Genomic DNA, 16,954 nt, shown 5'->3' with positions numbered 1-16,954 from the left:
AATAATTCAAGCGAAATGATAATAAGTACAGCCGTTACTTATAGCAGGCGCTCTGGATACAGTGAACAGTCATTCAGTCCTGAAGTCTGTGGTCTATGTGACTGAACACTAGATGAGGAGCTGCTGCTTATATGCAAACAGGAATACAGTAAAACAATGCGAAGGTGTGGCTTGCTTCTATTGGTCCAGGTTTCAGGAAGGTCCAGGGGGTTGCAGATCATAGGCTAGTTTAAGCTCAGGAATCCAAAGGAGGGGGTCATCTCTCCAGTGGATGGGTTCTGATCTTCCCGCCAAGATTTCTAATCATAATAGTCCATAATTCCTTAACATTAATAACTTGCGTATGCACTCTGCGATCCCTTCGTAGAGTGAACCAGACAGTCGCAAATGTGAAGGGGATTAGTATGATACCACACATGACATGATTCCTTCAACGTGTACCATATGTTTTACTGATATGCATATAACTTATAATATTACACATAAACTACTATATTTCGACATAAATAACTATGTGCTGCAACTACCATTACTGTGTACTATTTTACAAATGTGAGTGTTTGTGCGAATGCATGTAAAAGCGTAAATACTGTTTGTGCCACGTGTTGCGGCCGCGTACGCCGTAGCATGCCATACGCATCTTTTCAAACAAAGACAACCAAGTTTGCTCGATTTTAATTGAAATGACTTTATCCAATTTGCTGACTTCGACACTTGGATATCAAGGATGCTTACCTACAGATTCCGATATGGACAGGTCATCAAAGTCTCTTGCAGTTTGCGGTGGGTCTGGAGCATTTTCAGTTCAGGGCTCTTTCATTCGGTTTGGCCACTACACTGCGAGTGTTCACAAATGTGATGGCTGTAATGGCAGCTCACCTGCGTTTACAGGGGGTGACTATTTTACCTTACCTAGACGACTTACTGATCAAGTCTGTACCTCGGCTTCAGTCACATCTGCAGCTGACCAGGGACATTCTGCAGTAACACGGATGGGTGATCAACTACAAAAATCCAGTTGGACACCAACCCAATGTATGGTGTTCCTGGTATGATTGTTCGACACACATTGTCAGAAGGTTTTTCTCCCTTCAGACAAAGTGAGGAAAATCCGGCGTCAGGTGAAAGATCTTTTATCTCTAAATCGTGTCTCCGTACTTCAGTGTATGGAGCTACTGGGTCTGCAGTTTGCTCTTTTCTATTCGCGCAAGTTCCAGCAGGAGATTCTGGCAAAGTGGTCAAGGTTGGAACCCCACTTAGAAAGGCTCTTCTCTGGTGGCTGAGGAGGGACATCCTAACACGGGCGTTCTTTCTTGGTGTGGGACTGGATAGTGTTAACAGCGGATGCCAATCTGTTAGGGTGGTTTGCGGTCACTCTTCACCTCAGATTGCAAGGTACTTGGACGCTGGAGGAAGCACGATTGCCCATAACTGTTCTGGAACTACGGCCAGTATTCAATGCCGACTACTTAAGTCAACATGCCCTTCGCCCAGGCGAATGGTTACTTCATCCGGAGGTGTTTTCTCAAATAGTCCTCTGGTGGGTTCTGCCAGAAATAAGTATGATGGGATTGCAGCACAACCGCAAGGTAGAAAGGTATTGTGCCCGGTCAAGAGACCCTCAGGCGTTCTTAGTGGACACTGACGGTACACTGGAACTTCAAGTTGGTTACCTTTACCCTCCACTTCCAATGCTGCCATGGATCTTGCAGAAAGTGAGAGGCGAAAGTGTTCCGGGGATTATTCTGGCAGTAGATTGGCCGAGAAGAGCATGCTACTCAGATCTTCTAGACCTGTCGGTGGATCGTCCTTGGCGTCTGCCTCTCAGGAAGGATCTTCAGTCATTCTTTCATCAGGACCTCGATCGATTTGGCTTTAACAGCTTGGAGGTTGAATCCTTGATTCTCGGAAAGAAAGGGTTTTTGGAGAGAGTGGTTAAAACCATGATTCAGGCGACAAAACGGTCATAATCCACCATTTAGCACCGCATTTGAAAAGCATATATATATATTGGTGTGAGAAGATCATAGTGCCTACTAATTCTTTTCGTTTAGCCAGTGTGTTGGCTTTTCTACAAGATGGTCTGGACAAGGGATTGAGGTTGTCGTTCCTTAAGGTCCAGGTAGCGGCGTTGTCTGTGTATTTTCAGAAACTTATTGCTCTGCTACAGGAGGTGCAGACGTTTCTACAGGATGTACTTCATGTACAACTGCTGTTTGTTTCGCCAATGGCTCTGTGGGACCTAAACTTGGTCCTTTTGGTGCTTCATAAGTCGCCCTTTGAACCTTTGGAGTCTTTCTTTAAAACTTCTCTGGTGGAAAGTGACCTTTTTGCTGTCCATTGCTTCTGCCAGACGGGTTTTGGCGTTGGCAGCCCTGTCATGTCGTGCTCCTCTTCTGATTTTCCATGACGATAGTGCGGGTGCTTAGAACTAAGCCTTTGTTTCAACCAAAGATGGTCTCGAGGTTTCACATAAATCAGGATATTGTTTTGTTGGTTCTTCTTTAGGATTCGCTGGCGCCTGGTCAGGACTCGGTCTCTTTTAGATGTGGTCGGAGCTTTGAGGTGTTATGTGGACTGTACAGCTTCAGTTCGGGAGAATGATGGTCTTCTAGTCCTTTATGACTATCGCAAGCATGGCTGGCCGGCCCCAAAGCAGATGGTGGCTAGATGGATCACCGTTACTATCCGGCAGGCGTACATTTTGGAGTGTTGCTTAAGGCCTGACAGCTTATTCCACAAGGTCTGTTAGCGCCTCTTGGGTGGCGCAGCATGGGGCATCGGCTGAGCAGTTGTGTAGGGCAGCTACTTGGTCTTCTGTTCATACATTCACCAGGTTTTATCATTTCCACGTCTTTGCTTCAAAAGACGCAAGTTTTGGCCGTAAAGTTTTACTTGCCACTAATTCTGAGCATTCCCACCCATAGGGGCAGTTTTGGAATGTCCCCAAGGTGAGCAGTGTCCCCCAACTAGTGTGAAAGAGAAAAAAAGGATTTTTGTCCTTGCCGTAAAATCTTTCTCTGAACACAAGTTGGGGGACACTGCGCTCCCACCCTTCGTTCTGACAGTTCTGTTGGTTGTGTTTTAACCCTTGCTTGTGGCTTGGTTAGTAAATAAACTGAGCTCTTCCTAAGGAGGGGTGCAGGCTAGACAAGTTTTTTTAGTGCCATTACTCCACAGCACCCTCTATACCCCAAGGTGAGCAGTGTCCCCAACTCGTGTTTAGAGAGAGAGATTTTACGGTAAGTACAAAAATCCTATTTATTTTATAGCTTGAGAGAGTTTAGAAATCCAAGATAATCAGGAAAGTTTTCTGTGGAAGGGTAATGGTTAGTTTTGTCATCTGCAAAAAGACTGGATTTTATATTCAGTATCTTCCACTGTAAACCCTTTGAGATGTATAGCTAAGATTTCTAAGGATAAAACAAAAATCAAGTGACAACCTTGCAGAGTTCTTACCTCAAAGAGAAAACATATAAACATAGACAGCAAATAAAGATATGAGTGTAACTGGCATATTCCTGTAAGTAAAGAGTCTGGTTACTTAGGAGTAGAGAACAAAAATGTTTTAAATCCAGTCAATGTGGCAAAGTCGAACAGTAATGAATCCGAGCCATTTGGTTATGGTGCACTTAACTGTAGCATTAAATTAGTCAGTCTGTTGGCAAGAATTTTGGTTAACCAATTTATATAATTGATTAGTGAAATTGACCAGTAGCTATCAATGAAGAGGCTTTACCCTCCTCAGGAATAATTTTAAAAGTATCTGTTTTCATGTGAGCCATGGGAAGTTTCCAGTCTAGAAATGTTAAAGGTCTACAAGGTGAGCAAGTAGGTGAGCAGAGATAATGTGACTGTTTGTAATATTTATCTGTGAAGCCTGGAGCTTGCATGGATGTTTCTCCTCCCGAAGTAAATGCGGTTCATTGGAGCCAATGTCCAAAAGATCTGTTTTAATATATTTAAATTATCATGCAGAGTGGCATTGAAGTCACTTCTATCTGCAATCTCCATGTTTTGGATCTCCTGTAATCTAGAAATTGTTTTAGGGGTAGACACCTAAGCAAACTCACTAGTTGATTCTGTAGCAAACCTATCATATTTATCAACGTATGGATGTTTACTGTGTAACTGTAACTCTTGTCTTTGTGAATAAGTATAGCGGTGCCTTTTTTAGTCTTCAACTTATTCAATTGGAAAGGAATGCCATTGGGTAGCATTTAGAGTGAAATTTATGGAAGACTGTTTTGGAAGAATATCTCCCTTTGAAGCATGAGTACACCGCTTTTTAAATGAGTATATCTCCTGCTTTGGCATTAAACTGATTTTCCTTGTAACTTTCATCTAATAACCTTGTACATTTCCAGTAACCACATATGTGTATGTGCAAAACCTAGTGCAACACTATTGAGAGACCGTTTTAGAAAGAAGCACAAGGCGAAACTTAAAGTACATTTATGTGAAACGATTTACTAAATGTTAAAGCAAAAATGTGCACTTCTGTCCTTCATTCAAAAAAGAAAGGAAAAAAAAACATAAATGTGAGACAATTTAACGACTACCAAAAAAAAATGATCTCTGCTGTGCCATCAAGTTAAACATGTAGCAAATTTGTTAAATTTGACCTTTAACTTTATTTTTTTTAAAGTTTTTTTGTTTTGTTTTGTTTTTTTTAGTGTTGCTGAAAATGCAGAAAGACACATTGTTAATACATCATTGGATGTACTACCTGTAAAGGGCCCACAGGGATCTCTTTTGCCAAATAATAAACCTGTGCAGAATGGCGACATCCCTGTACATACATGGAGTGTCCAACCTGAATCTCTAGTGCTCAGTGCTCCTACTACTGGTGTGTATTGTTATGCATATCGTGGGTGATTATTACATTAGGCTCTTTATCATTTCTGTTTGTCATATTAAAGATGGATTAAAAAAACTCACACTTAATCCGTTTATTATATAGTAATTAAACAGTGAGAACATTGATAGCCATTAATTACAGTAATGCACTTTAGGGCTCCACTATTATACCACACCTAGTTGTTTCTCTTGCCTGTGTCCTTCAGTTCCTGGACTTAAATAGAGACTATTTTAGAAGGGATGAAAGCCTTATTTAGGCCTACAAAGCAAGATACTGCATATGAAAAAATCTACCAATATCCTTCATGGAAGTTTATGGAGTTTCCTAAGAAGCCAGTAAGACACAGTGTGTGGAGGGTTTTGTCCTTACATGTATCACGTTCCCTCCTCCGCTACATTCGGCAGTGCTGTTCTCACAGAGGTTTTCTCTGTCACTGTATATTGAGAGAGATGGTTGGGGGGGCTTCCTTTTGCCCAGTAACCACTTACTGCCAATCTATTCTTAACTGCTGCGTTTTCTCTCCTACGTAAATAAATACACACTAGGTAACATTACTGTTATCTTCTGTGCAGTTAGCTGCGTCTACAAAGGGACTCTGCTAGAGCGACTGTTAATAAACAGGGGGTTTTTTTTTTCTCTCTCTATGGTAAACATCAGTTTTGAAGTACTGTGGACCTAAAATAGAGGGTGCACACTGCTCTTGAGTACAGAAAATGAGTTTGATTCCTATATTGACTGTTATTTAGTTAACAGTGGATGCAGCAAACTGCACCAGAGGTGTAACACTATGGTTCTACCTCCCCTTTGCCAACCTGTAATGGTCTAGAAGCTGATAGCAGTTTTATGCAGAAGGGCTGGTGAAACTGGATAGGCGATGTGTCTTCCAGATAAGCGATTAGCAGTTCTGAGTGCTCTCCCAAGTGAATGCTTTTGAGCAGGAGACTTTATAAAGATATTGGGAGAGGGAGATAAATTTGTAAATACTCATTCAAAATACACTTCATAATACATGAACAAAAGACCCAGTCTATCTCTAGAGACTAAGGCTAGGTACACACTACAGAAAATTTCTCCCGTTGCTATATTGTTAACGCTTTTACCAATAACTGGAAGAAAAAAAACTCTGCATACCGATTCATGTGTACACACTAAACAAGTTTTACAAGATTTACCTTAAGAACTATGCTCTTCATTTGTCATAACCATCGGCCGAAAAGGTTGTGACTCTGCATACTCCATAAAGATCTATGGACATTGCCAGCCTTAAGTACATGCACGCTGCAGGAATGAAATGTCATTCCATTGTTAAACAAGATTTTTAGTTCAGTTTAGAAATCAAATGAAATGATACAATGATCTTTGAAACGATATTTGTACATCTTTAGAGCATACACTCTGTGATATAGGGCCGAACAGTCGTTTTATCATTTGATCGGCACAATAATCGGCTATAAACCCTGTAGTGTACCCAGCCTAAGAATCATTCTCTTTTTTTAGGTGGCTTGGCGGGAACGGGCCATATAAAAATTGTGAACATTTCTTCAAGATTATTACAGTTTGATCTGTCCTGGCCGGCTCATTGTCTCACTATTACACCACAGCATGGAAGTATTGAGCCCCAGTAAGTTACACTGCCTTTTAAAGTTTTATTTATTTATAGCGTCATGCCGTGAATGTTAATATAGGTCTTCTCTTACAGGAGTCATACAATAATTCTTGTGAGTCCAAATCCGTTTCTGTCCACAAAGCAGACCACACTTCCATGGCATGGTCAGATATATGTGCATTGTGAAAATGGACAAAAGGTACTTTTTGTTATAGTGTTTGACATCTGTCTCGACTAATATAATTTCCTTGTAACACTCTCTTCTTTTTTTTTTTTTTTTTTAAAAAACAGTATCAATGCACTAACTAGAAATCTGTGGACTTCGTTGCAAAATTTTGAATGGGCCTACAAATGCAGAGGGAGCATGTCTAGTGCAGAGTCAACCCAACCCCCACCCCTTATCAATCGCTAAGAAAGAAAAAACCTTAGAATTAAATTTTGCACACATGACATTCAAATCCCTTTTCGTGTTAGCTGTCATACAGCAGGGAGCTGATGAAGCTTGTCTCTTAATTGTTGTAGTGCAACTGTACCTATGGGCGTAACTTCCTGGGTACCAGGGGTAACGGCTGCTACAGGCACTGGCTCACCTGTGCCATTTCTTCTAACACTAATGTTCAGAATAATTTATATTTTTGCAATTTAAATTTTGGATAAGTTGCTGTTGTATGCTCTGGATTTCATGAGGCTTATTCTTTACTCTGTAACAGATTGTTAAAGTTCAAATAAGTAATAAGGTTGGAACAACTGTGTCTGCAAATGAAGTAGGACCAAAATCTTTGTCTGAGGTCTCACTTCGACAGGAAATGCCAGTTCATGTGGCTAAGCCTCTACCTAAATCTCCCTCAGCTAAGATTGAAATAAAAAACCGGACCCTAGTGTTTTCTAAAACCACAGCTGGTGGAAGTTCAGGTAATTTTTGAATATTCAAGTAAATGCCTTCTTTGATCTTGGAATGTCTTTCCAAACATTATTGAGAATGCTTAGTTACTATCAAATGAAAAACCTGTTTTACTCTTTATCAGTTAACAATATTTTATTTGTCACAATAGCATTAAAGCTGTTAAAATTTGGATCAGCTAGATAATAGATAGAGATAATTTATTTATACCTCTCTATTTATGTCTGTGTCTGTGTGTATATGTATATGTATATATATATATATATATATATATATATATATATATATATATATATATATATATATATATATATATATATATATATATATATATATAAAGCACTCCTGCCAGCTAGTTCAGCCTCAACTCTCATTACAAAGGTGTCACAAGAAACATCTCATGATGGCTAAAGGCAAAGAGCTCTCAAGACCTTCGCTACCTTATTATTGCAAAACATACTGATGGCATTGGTTACAGAAGGATCTCTAAACTGCTGAATGTTACAGTGAGCACTGTTGGGGCCTTAATCCGGAAGTGGAAAGAACAGAATTTCACCATAAACTGGCTACGACCAGATACACCTCGCAAGATTTCTGACAGAGGAGTGAGAAGAAATTATCAGATGAGTTGTCTAAGAACCAAGGACCACTTGTGGAGAGATTCAGAAAGACCTGGAATTAGCAGGTACAATTGTTTCAAAGAAAACAGTAAGTAATGAACTCAACCACCATGGCCTGTATGCACGTTCACCACGCAAGACTCCTTTGCTGTAGAAAAAACATGTTGAAGCTTGTTTAAAGTTTACTACACAACATTTGGACAAGCCTGTGAAATACTGGGAGAATATAGTTTGGTCAGATAAGAGCAAAATTGAACTCTTTGAAAGCCATAATACACACCATGTTTGGAGGAGAAATGGTACTGTACATCACTTTAAAAACACCATACCAGTGAAGTTTGGAGGTGGGAACAACATGGTGTGGGGCTGTTTTTCTGCACACGGTACTGGCATACTGCATATGATTGAAGGAAAGATAAATGGAAAAATTTACCGAGATATTCTTGATAAAAAAATCTGCTGCCATCTACCAGGATGCTAAAATGTCCACCCCCGTTTCATCTTCAACAAGACAATGATCCCAAACACACAGCCAGGGACACTCTCAATTTGTTTCAGAGAGAAAAAATAAATCTGCTAGAATGGCCTAGCAATCACCTGACTTGAATCCAATTGAAAATCTATGGAAAGAACTAAAGATCAGAGTTCATAGAAGAAGCCCACTGAACCTTCAAGATTTGAAAGCAATTTGCATTGAAGAATGGGGCAAAATCACACCTGAGTAATGCATGCGACTAGTTTCTCCATACAGGAGGCATCTTGAAGCTGTCATTGCCAACAAAGGCTTTTGTACAAAGTATTAAACTTCAGGAAGCTGGTTCAATACTTTTTCCCTGTGTCATTTCACATTATTACACAAAACTTAAATTATTGATATCTGCGGTTTTGATTTCTTTGCATGTGTGGATTGCAAGGGTTGTTGCTGGCATTTGGTGTAAATTTCATTACAATAGCCACATTAAATATATATTTACTGAGAAAAATGTTGATGTGTTCAATACTTATTTCACCCGCTGTAGCACTAAAATGTTACTCACCTTAAGATTGAGTTTCTTATTTGATGTGTGAGAGAGAGACAAAAAAATTAACACTTTCAGTTGTAGATTTTGTTGGTTGTTTACTATTTTCATGTTTTAGAGACCTTTCTGGACATTGAAAATCCAAGTGAAGATGATGTGAAATGGCTTCTCTCATCTTTTGCACCTCCTTATGTAAAGGTATTTTTTTTTTCATTTGTTTAATTAACTGTGTACACACTGTCCCAAAACCACTTTATTTTACAGGGCACAAATAGATCAGTCCATTTGTAAACTGTTTAAATGTTGATCGTAATCAACATTAATATAAAATACTAAATCCAAGTGCGTTGGTCTGTTTCAGGGAGTTGATAACAGTGGTGATATTTATCGTGCTACCTATGCAGCTTTCAGATGTTCCCGAGTGTCTGGTCTGCTTGCAGCACATGACAAACTAAAGGTATCTCTTATGTGTGTTTTAGACTGTTTTTTTGATTATACTGAGTGACCTAGGCTATGGTAACTCATTTCAAAAAATAAACACCGCTTTGTTTTGTTTTTTTAGGTAGCCGTTACTTTTTTCCCCAGAGATAGAGGTGATTATACTCAATTTTGGGACCTTGAATGTCATCCAATTTCAGACCCACATTTGAAGCACAAAGTAAGGTTTCAGCTTTGTGGAGAAGTAAGTAGTGTGATTCTGTTCTCAACAGCTGTTGTATTGATTTTGACTTTTATGTGACCAAATGCAGTAGTTAGTACTTGTGAAAACATAGGTAAACTGTGTTATTAGTGTTAAAAAAATATATTAAAAAAATGCTCTTTGACGTTTTTTCTCACTTAATATTTCAAATTTGGATTAGCGGAAAGAATTGTCTGTAATTGCTAATAGCTCAGACAAGTTTAATACAGTTTGGGGAATTTGGAGTGTCCTCTAACCACTAACGGCAATGAATGATACAATGTTGCACAGTGTCTCCTTATCCAACCTTTTATGCTTATAGGGCTGTTTTGTGTGTGTTTCTCTTTGTGTTCATTCTCATTATTTTTTGAAAGAGAAAAACTCACCTAAACCTGTGAGTGCTATAATATAACTTTTAATTTGGGCTTACAGATTACCTACTGCTTGTGCGCAACATTTAAGGATGGATTCGTTGTAGTGGGTGTTATAATTTGTTCTCCTTGTTTTTTTCTTTCTTTGCTAATCTGTTTTAAAAAAAAAACAAACTTTAAAATACATAGAATTGATTCTGCTTAGTTTAGTTGTTTAGAAAAACACAATTACTTTAGATATTGTTTAGGTTAAATTCAAAATGACAGAGAAGGGTTGTCGACTTGCCCCTTTTCTCTTTCATCAACACATTGAAACACTACAGTTATTTTATTTTGTTTTTTGCTTTAAGGGTATCAGATCTGAAACTGTATCTGTGACAAGTTTAACTAATTCACTATTAAAGACGGAAGTTCCAGTCAAGCCAAGGAGAAGATCTGGCTCTGAGGCATCTTCTCTCAAACCGGTGTATGTAAACATTTTACCTTTTATGGGGTAGTTAAACTACTTGTGACCACTCTTGAGTCAGGCTGAGTATGTAGTTATCCTGACCTATAGTTACTGTGCCTTGTACGTTGTCATTGTTGGACCCAGACTGCCAGATAATCGTTCAATTTTTGTCCCTTTATTGGGAGTCCTAGTTCTGATGACCCTGCCAGAGTTATATGGACCTAATGAAAACTTAATTATCTAAGCTGCTGTTCGATCCAAATATCACTGGATCTAATAATGTTAGTGTGGACAAAAGATACATTGGAGGCTCTTAATGGATCTCCCTTAAATGGAACAAAAACATTGTTAACATGACATTCGCACACTTTGTAGAAGTGTATATATATATATATATATATATATATATATATATATATATATATATATATATATATATATATATATATATATATTATGCTGTAACTATTAGCTGAGGAAAGTAGCAAACTAATCTTTAAGTTAAATAACTAACTGAGCTGGTTGTAATTGTATGGTACTATATTTTTATGTTATTTCCCTATATAATGCCCAGGGTTACTCTGTGCTAGTCCTTTCTACTTTGAAATATACCAATATAAAAATCCACTTGTGTGGAGTCATAGGTAAAATATAAAAAAAAAATTGTCCTTTAGAAGCCCTGCCTCCAAAAGGGGAAATTTGGTCTGGTTATGAAAGGGTGAGAACTTAGTGGTCTGAAAATGATCAAACATGATTGTGTTGACTTTTGGCATGATACAGACCCAATTTACTTGACTAGTTTCATTTGATCTTTAAAATCAGTAAACAGATCTATCATGTTTCCAGTACGATTAAAGTTCCCTTAAGGACATATCTCTGGAACCTCATCACTCCTACACCTGTCTACCTGCACTTGAGCTTTGTTGAGTTGTATATCCTTAAGTCTTTTCCACTGTGCAATGTTGGCTATGACAGAGGATGTATGGGACGGGTGAGACGGACTGTTATGTGGGAGCAGCATGTTTTATTTTTAAAAATATAGCGCCTCCCAGTAATTGGCATCTTTTTGGCACCACCTGGTCCAAAGGTGGTCCAAGGACCACCAAGGTCCTTTTCTGTTTTTCCTTACTTTGCATTTTATATCGCAGACAAGAAGAAACCGTACGGGGAGTATTTGCCTCAGAAGAGTTATATACCTTTCCCTCTACATTGGTTGGGGAATCCAGCACTTTGAAAGTAAATCTACAAAACAACTCTTTCGCAACCTATATGGTAATATTTTTATTCCTCCTATTCATAATGTAAACATATTAAGATGTGGTAGATCAGGTATAAACTGTTTACATAGCCTAGTAAGAGGAGGAATTTAAAAATCCCCAAATGTGTCTATTTCCTCAACGCACTAGCTGCTGCTGTTCTAACCATAGATTAAGTAGGGAGATTCTTATATTGTCAAAATGTGTGCTTTCCTATTTAACCTTTTTCTCTTCAATCATCATCCATGGCAGTCGTTACAGTGAATACCTGTTTCTACCTTACCTAGAATGGAACTTAAAGTAAAAACACCCCAGACTTTATACAATGCACCTCCTCCTCTTCCTCTGCATATTTTCCTGTACCTAGTTAGGTAGGTCAGGTAGTGTTTTTGTTTTCTGTAGCGCAGGGGCTTACTTTGTGCTCCCGGCGACGTACCATCTGTTTAATCCAAGTGCTGGACTTTCTACCTGGGGAATACCAGTCTGCTACCTCCGGGAGGAGATCTGGTGTGTAATTCAAATCACGCTCCAGTCTGCAGAAGCTGTCAGTATGCATGTGCAGGGCATGGGTCACAGGTCGTCAAAATGAAGGAACAGGCAAGAAAAGGACTTTGAACTGCTTTTAGCTTCTGGGGGAAAGTGATTGCTACCTTCACTGTGAATGTACTTGATAGCTTGAGGAGTCCATCCCCAGCGAAGAGCACCTGCTCTGTGTAAGCCAAATCAGGAGTGCTTTATTGTTTCCTGCATTACTCCTGCAGTTAGCGATCGGTTATTTTTTGTGTATCAGTATTCTTTCACAGTTCATTGGGTTTTGCACATTGTGAGAAATGTTTACAAGATCGTTACATCAGTATTCCAGGAGAAACTTCTTTGTCAAACTCAGGACTTCGTTTATCCCAGCAGAGTTTGAGGCTCAACGCAACAGCCTACAAGCTTTAAGAAAGGCTCAAACAATTTCTCTTGCTCCTTCAGATCAGGAGGACGTAGGTTTTGTTCCGGACTCTACTTCTTCAAATTTGCAGGAGCCTTTTGCACTATTATGGACTTGAAAAGACTCAACAGGTTTGTCTGTGCAGACACTTTCACATGGAATATGTGACTTCTGTCCTCCACGACATAAGCGGGAGATATTTTTCTCACATCAATAGACTTTCATGATGCCTATTTTCATATGCATTTTGCAGTTCATCACAAGAAATTGGACTGGATTTCCTGGGGGCAATATTTTCCTTCATCATAGAAATCATCCTGTGGCAAGGTGGCACATGCTCAGTCTACAGTTGGAACTACTAACACAGTAGGATCACAAACAGTTCTCTGAATCATAACATCACACTTTTGCCAGCAGATAGACCTATTGGTGGTTCTTGACAAAGTCCAAAATTAAAGGTGAGGAGTGTCCCTTTCAGAACCAGAGTGGATCATATTGACAACAGGCAAAAGTGTTGCAGGCTTTGGAGCCCACCTTTGTTGCACAGGTAGCACGAGTAGTATGGAAAGCCGTTCAGCACATGTCATCTTCAATTAAAAGGCAAATGTCTCAGATTTTTGTCAGATATTAGGATCGTTGTGAGTGTCCTAAATCGCCAAGGATCTAAGCAAAACCTTAATTGTGGTAGTTGCGAAAATCATGTGTTGGGCAGAAAAAAATCGGAGGTCACTCTCAGCATTGCAAGTAGTTTGTAAACAGAACATAATAGCCCATTAACTCAGTCCAAAACAAGTTCCTCCAGGGGAGTGGACTCTGCCTAACAAAGTGTTCCAGCTAATACTAAAATTTGTACTTTGTCAAGTGGACATTATGACCACAAACAAGCATGCCAAGGTACTCAGGTTGTTCTTGACATAACTGCACATTCAATCCACCTACAAGAACTATTCCACATATACGTTTATGCCAAATCCTGACCCTTCCATCATGAATTCATGGCTCTATCCTGTCTTGTGTTAACAGTGCAGGCTTTTGGTGGTGGTGTAATGGTGTGGGGCACACATTAGGCCCCTTAATACCAACTGAGTATAGTTTAAATGCCACAGCATACCTAAGTATTGTTACTGACCATGTGCATCTCTTTATGGCCTCTGTCTACACATCTTCTAATGGCTACTTTCTGCAGGATAATGAGTCATGTCACAAAGTAAATGCCATCTCAAGCTGGTTCTACGAACAGGACAATGAGTGTACTCCAATGGGCTCCACATCCACTAGAAAGTTAGATCATAAATGTTCAGACAAATCTAACAATATCAACATGGACCAGAATCTTTAATGTTTCCAGCACCTAGTAGAATCCATACCAGAAATATTTCAGACTGTTCTGGAACAAAGGGAGGTCCTACCCAGTACTAGAAAGGTGTACCTGATAAAGTGGCATGTGTGCGAGAAAATTAATGTAGTATTCAAGTGCTGTTCAGGCAAAGCTAAAAGATAGCAGGATAATGAGTGAGAGAGGAATTTGTGTGGATATCTTCAGGCGCATTAGCTGTCTGGCTTCTGGAATTTGTCAAGCAATATTATTTAATAGACTGGTTTAATACTATGTGTAGTCATATTCTCTGCATGATTTTTGTTTTTACTTAGAAAAAAAATAACCCGCATGTGTGTGTGTGTGTTTTAAAAAGCATCTTGTATTGACTTTCAGCTGAAATTTGTTAGTCCCAAAGAGCCATTTCACATGAAACATTCCAAGTATTCCCTAAGGTAAGTTGTTGTTTGTTTGTTTTTCCCTATTTTGAGTGAAGTGCTATTTTTCCCAGTAAATGTTACCATTGAGTAATGGTATCTGGCATGGTGTGTGGTGGGTGCTCTTGCTATTTTGAATTTAGATTCCTGTAATTAGATTGCCTAGCGTCTTAATAACTTTGTACTTGCAAAATGTGTTAACTAAATAATTAAGTTAGTTTTATAAATTATGCAGAATATTCCATGAGTTTTCTGTTTGTTCATTGTTTGCTTATTCTATTAATGTTCTATCATACCCTTTCTTATTTTGACATTAACTTGACATCTTGCCAACAAGGGGAAGAATGCTATGTTGAATGCTAAAGAAGACATATACTCTATTGGGCATTAATGACTATATTAAGGCTTGTGTCTTGTAGAATTAAGTAATTTACGTTCTATTAAGTATTTCTCTTACATCCATGGGGAGCACTGGGGGTATAGAGTCATCGTTAGAGCCTTGGGCACTTTCAAATTTAGCACTGAATTTGAAGCCCCCTCTATACCCCATTAGCAATGTTATAATCCTTGGTCACTTCTAGACATACCCTCAGGATTAAGATGTGGAAGATCTGCTCTTAGAGGAGAAAGTGGCAGTCAACTATTTGTTAAATCACAGATGTTAATGGTTCCTTCCACATGGAAAGGTAGACTAAATACATAGAAAACTATTTGTGAACATTCAAATGTTACTGTTTTATTAATATACTTAAATTACTGGAAATTCTTCTGCACTTAAATAAAATAATTTATAATAGATACCGATCATTCAACAGCAATCATCTGTTTCTCTTTTGGGATTCCTGTCCAGGAGGCCTATTACATTTTTCTGAGAAGTTTGCATTCCACGTTACTGAAGTGCTCAATGCATCTTCGTAGGTACCTTCAATAACCTCCAGATCTGTGGTTGAAGGACCTGCTGTGAAAGAAAGCACCACTCACAAAATTTGTCATTGACGGTCTCTGTTAAATTGAGATGTTAACTTTTGGAGATCTATGTACTGTATTGCAAGTTCTGTATAATATTTGTGAAGTATTGTGGAATATATCTCTCTTGCTTTAAATTGGATTTGTAGTGGTGGATTTACATGTAAAAGGCTGTATGGATATCTGACTGTTTTGTATTTAATTGTTCTTTCTTTTTATAGAGCCTACCACTACATCAACCTGCCAGTGAAATTCAAACCATCCGCCACTGGCCATTTCGAAGGCCGCCTGGTTGTACAGACAGACGCCGGAGATATCTCTATTCAACTTGTTGGTGAAGCACTGGCCAAGTAAAGTGCTGTTGTGTCCTTTGTTGTCTAACGCACTATGCTGCTGTCATTTAACATTGCTGAAATAGTCATAATGTCAAAACATATAACACTAAATATTTGTACTTGCCATTTACAGTTCAGCCATCATGTTCTACATGTAAGTAATCCACTTTTGTGCCTTCAGATTTGCACATACATTGGCGCACAGGATAGGTGTCTAATAATCTTTTTACATGTTCTATGGTTATAATAAAACATACACTTGGAAATGGAGAAATCACAAGTCCAGCATCCCTTTCTAATCCTGATTATTTTTTTTATTTTTTTTTAAACACATATTTTTATTTTGCTATGTTATACCATTAAGCACTGTTTTTTCTAGTCATAACAATTGCTACAAATTTGTGCCTTATGGTTAGTGTAGCAGTTCAGTTGTGTATACCATGTGTTGATTCAATTTGAATTAATATTTTATCACTCCCTCACATGCAGTAAACAGCTCCAGAATTGTCTTGATTGTAGGCTTCTCCTAGCTATGTCTGCAGTGCAGACACATAGTTACTTTGTCTCATTACCTACTACATTGTGTAGTCACTTGTTTTACAGCTTAGATTTCACTCCCTGAACTGCCATCATGGGGGTTTTTTCCCCTAAGTAAATGGAGATGTGTTAAGATCTTTCTAAAGGAGGTGCATAATGTTGTCCATTTCCTGAATTAGCCTGTATGAAAAGAGAACTCCAAAGCGTGCTCTCTCCTTTTTCGTGTGGTATGTGTGTATTTAATGTGTGCGCAATAATGGCTAGTCTAAAGACTTTCTTTAATGCCTTTTGACTAATGCTGTATTTTCAATTTTTAAGAAAAGTGTAAAGTATTCTGTATTTGTATAGCTTGTAATGAAATAAATTAAATGAAATTAGCAATAAAGTGTTGTTTGGGTTTTGTAGTTTGGATTTGTTTTTTTAGGAGACTAAACTCTCACTTCACAATGATGGTCCTATATAAATATATTGAAGCACAGCATGTTCTATATAACTAAACTTCTCCATCTCCTATAAAATTTCCTTAGTTTTTGTGTAATTCACTGTAATATGGGTTCTATTAACTCCTTTTCTTCTACAGTGGGGTTATAAAGAAAGCAAGCAATAGTCTCAGCAAACCGTAATATTGATGTTGCACATTGCTAAGGGCCCCTCTTGGTACATAAATAG

At 38.5% G+C, this 16,954-nt stretch overlaps 1 protein-coding gene across 1 annotated transcript in view; it reads left to right on the top strand.

Moving 5' to 3' along the window:
• The window catches only part of CEP192 (centrosomal protein 192), a 198,562-nt gene extending 181,892 nt beyond the window's left edge, over window positions 1-16,670 (top strand). The window contains exons 47-57 of the mRNA XM_075214402.1: window positions 4,677-4,849; window positions 6,359-6,482; window positions 6,561-6,666; window positions 7,178-7,379; window positions 9,126-9,205; window positions 9,369-9,464; window positions 9,570-9,689; window positions 10,408-10,523; window positions 11,654-11,777; window positions 14,407-14,465; window positions 15,635-16,670. Of these exons, the coding sequence (XP_075070503.1) occupies window positions 4,677-4,849; window positions 6,359-6,482; window positions 6,561-6,666; window positions 7,178-7,379; window positions 9,126-9,205; window positions 9,369-9,464; window positions 9,570-9,689; window positions 10,408-10,523; window positions 11,654-11,777; window positions 14,407-14,465; window positions 15,635-15,767 (1,333 nt within the window). The 3' untranslated portion in view covers window positions 15,768-16,670. The remainder of the gene's footprint in view (window positions 1-4,676; window positions 4,850-6,358; window positions 6,483-6,560; window positions 6,667-7,177; window positions 7,380-9,125; window positions 9,206-9,368; window positions 9,465-9,569; window positions 9,690-10,407; window positions 10,524-11,653; window positions 11,778-14,406; window positions 14,466-15,634) is intronic.
• The last annotated feature ends 284 nt before the right edge of the window (window positions 16,671-16,954 follow it).

Source organism: Mixophyes fleayi, chromosome 5 (genome assembly GCF_038048845.1).
Source record: "Mixophyes fleayi isolate aMixFle1 chromosome 5, aMixFle1.hap1, whole genome shotgun sequence".
Classification (NCBI taxonomy): Eukaryota; Metazoa; Chordata; class Amphibia; order Anura; family Limnodynastidae; genus Mixophyes; species Mixophyes fleayi.
The sequence above is the reverse complement of the archived record's forward strand: the minus strand, read 5'-3'. Positions and strand labels throughout refer to the sequence as shown.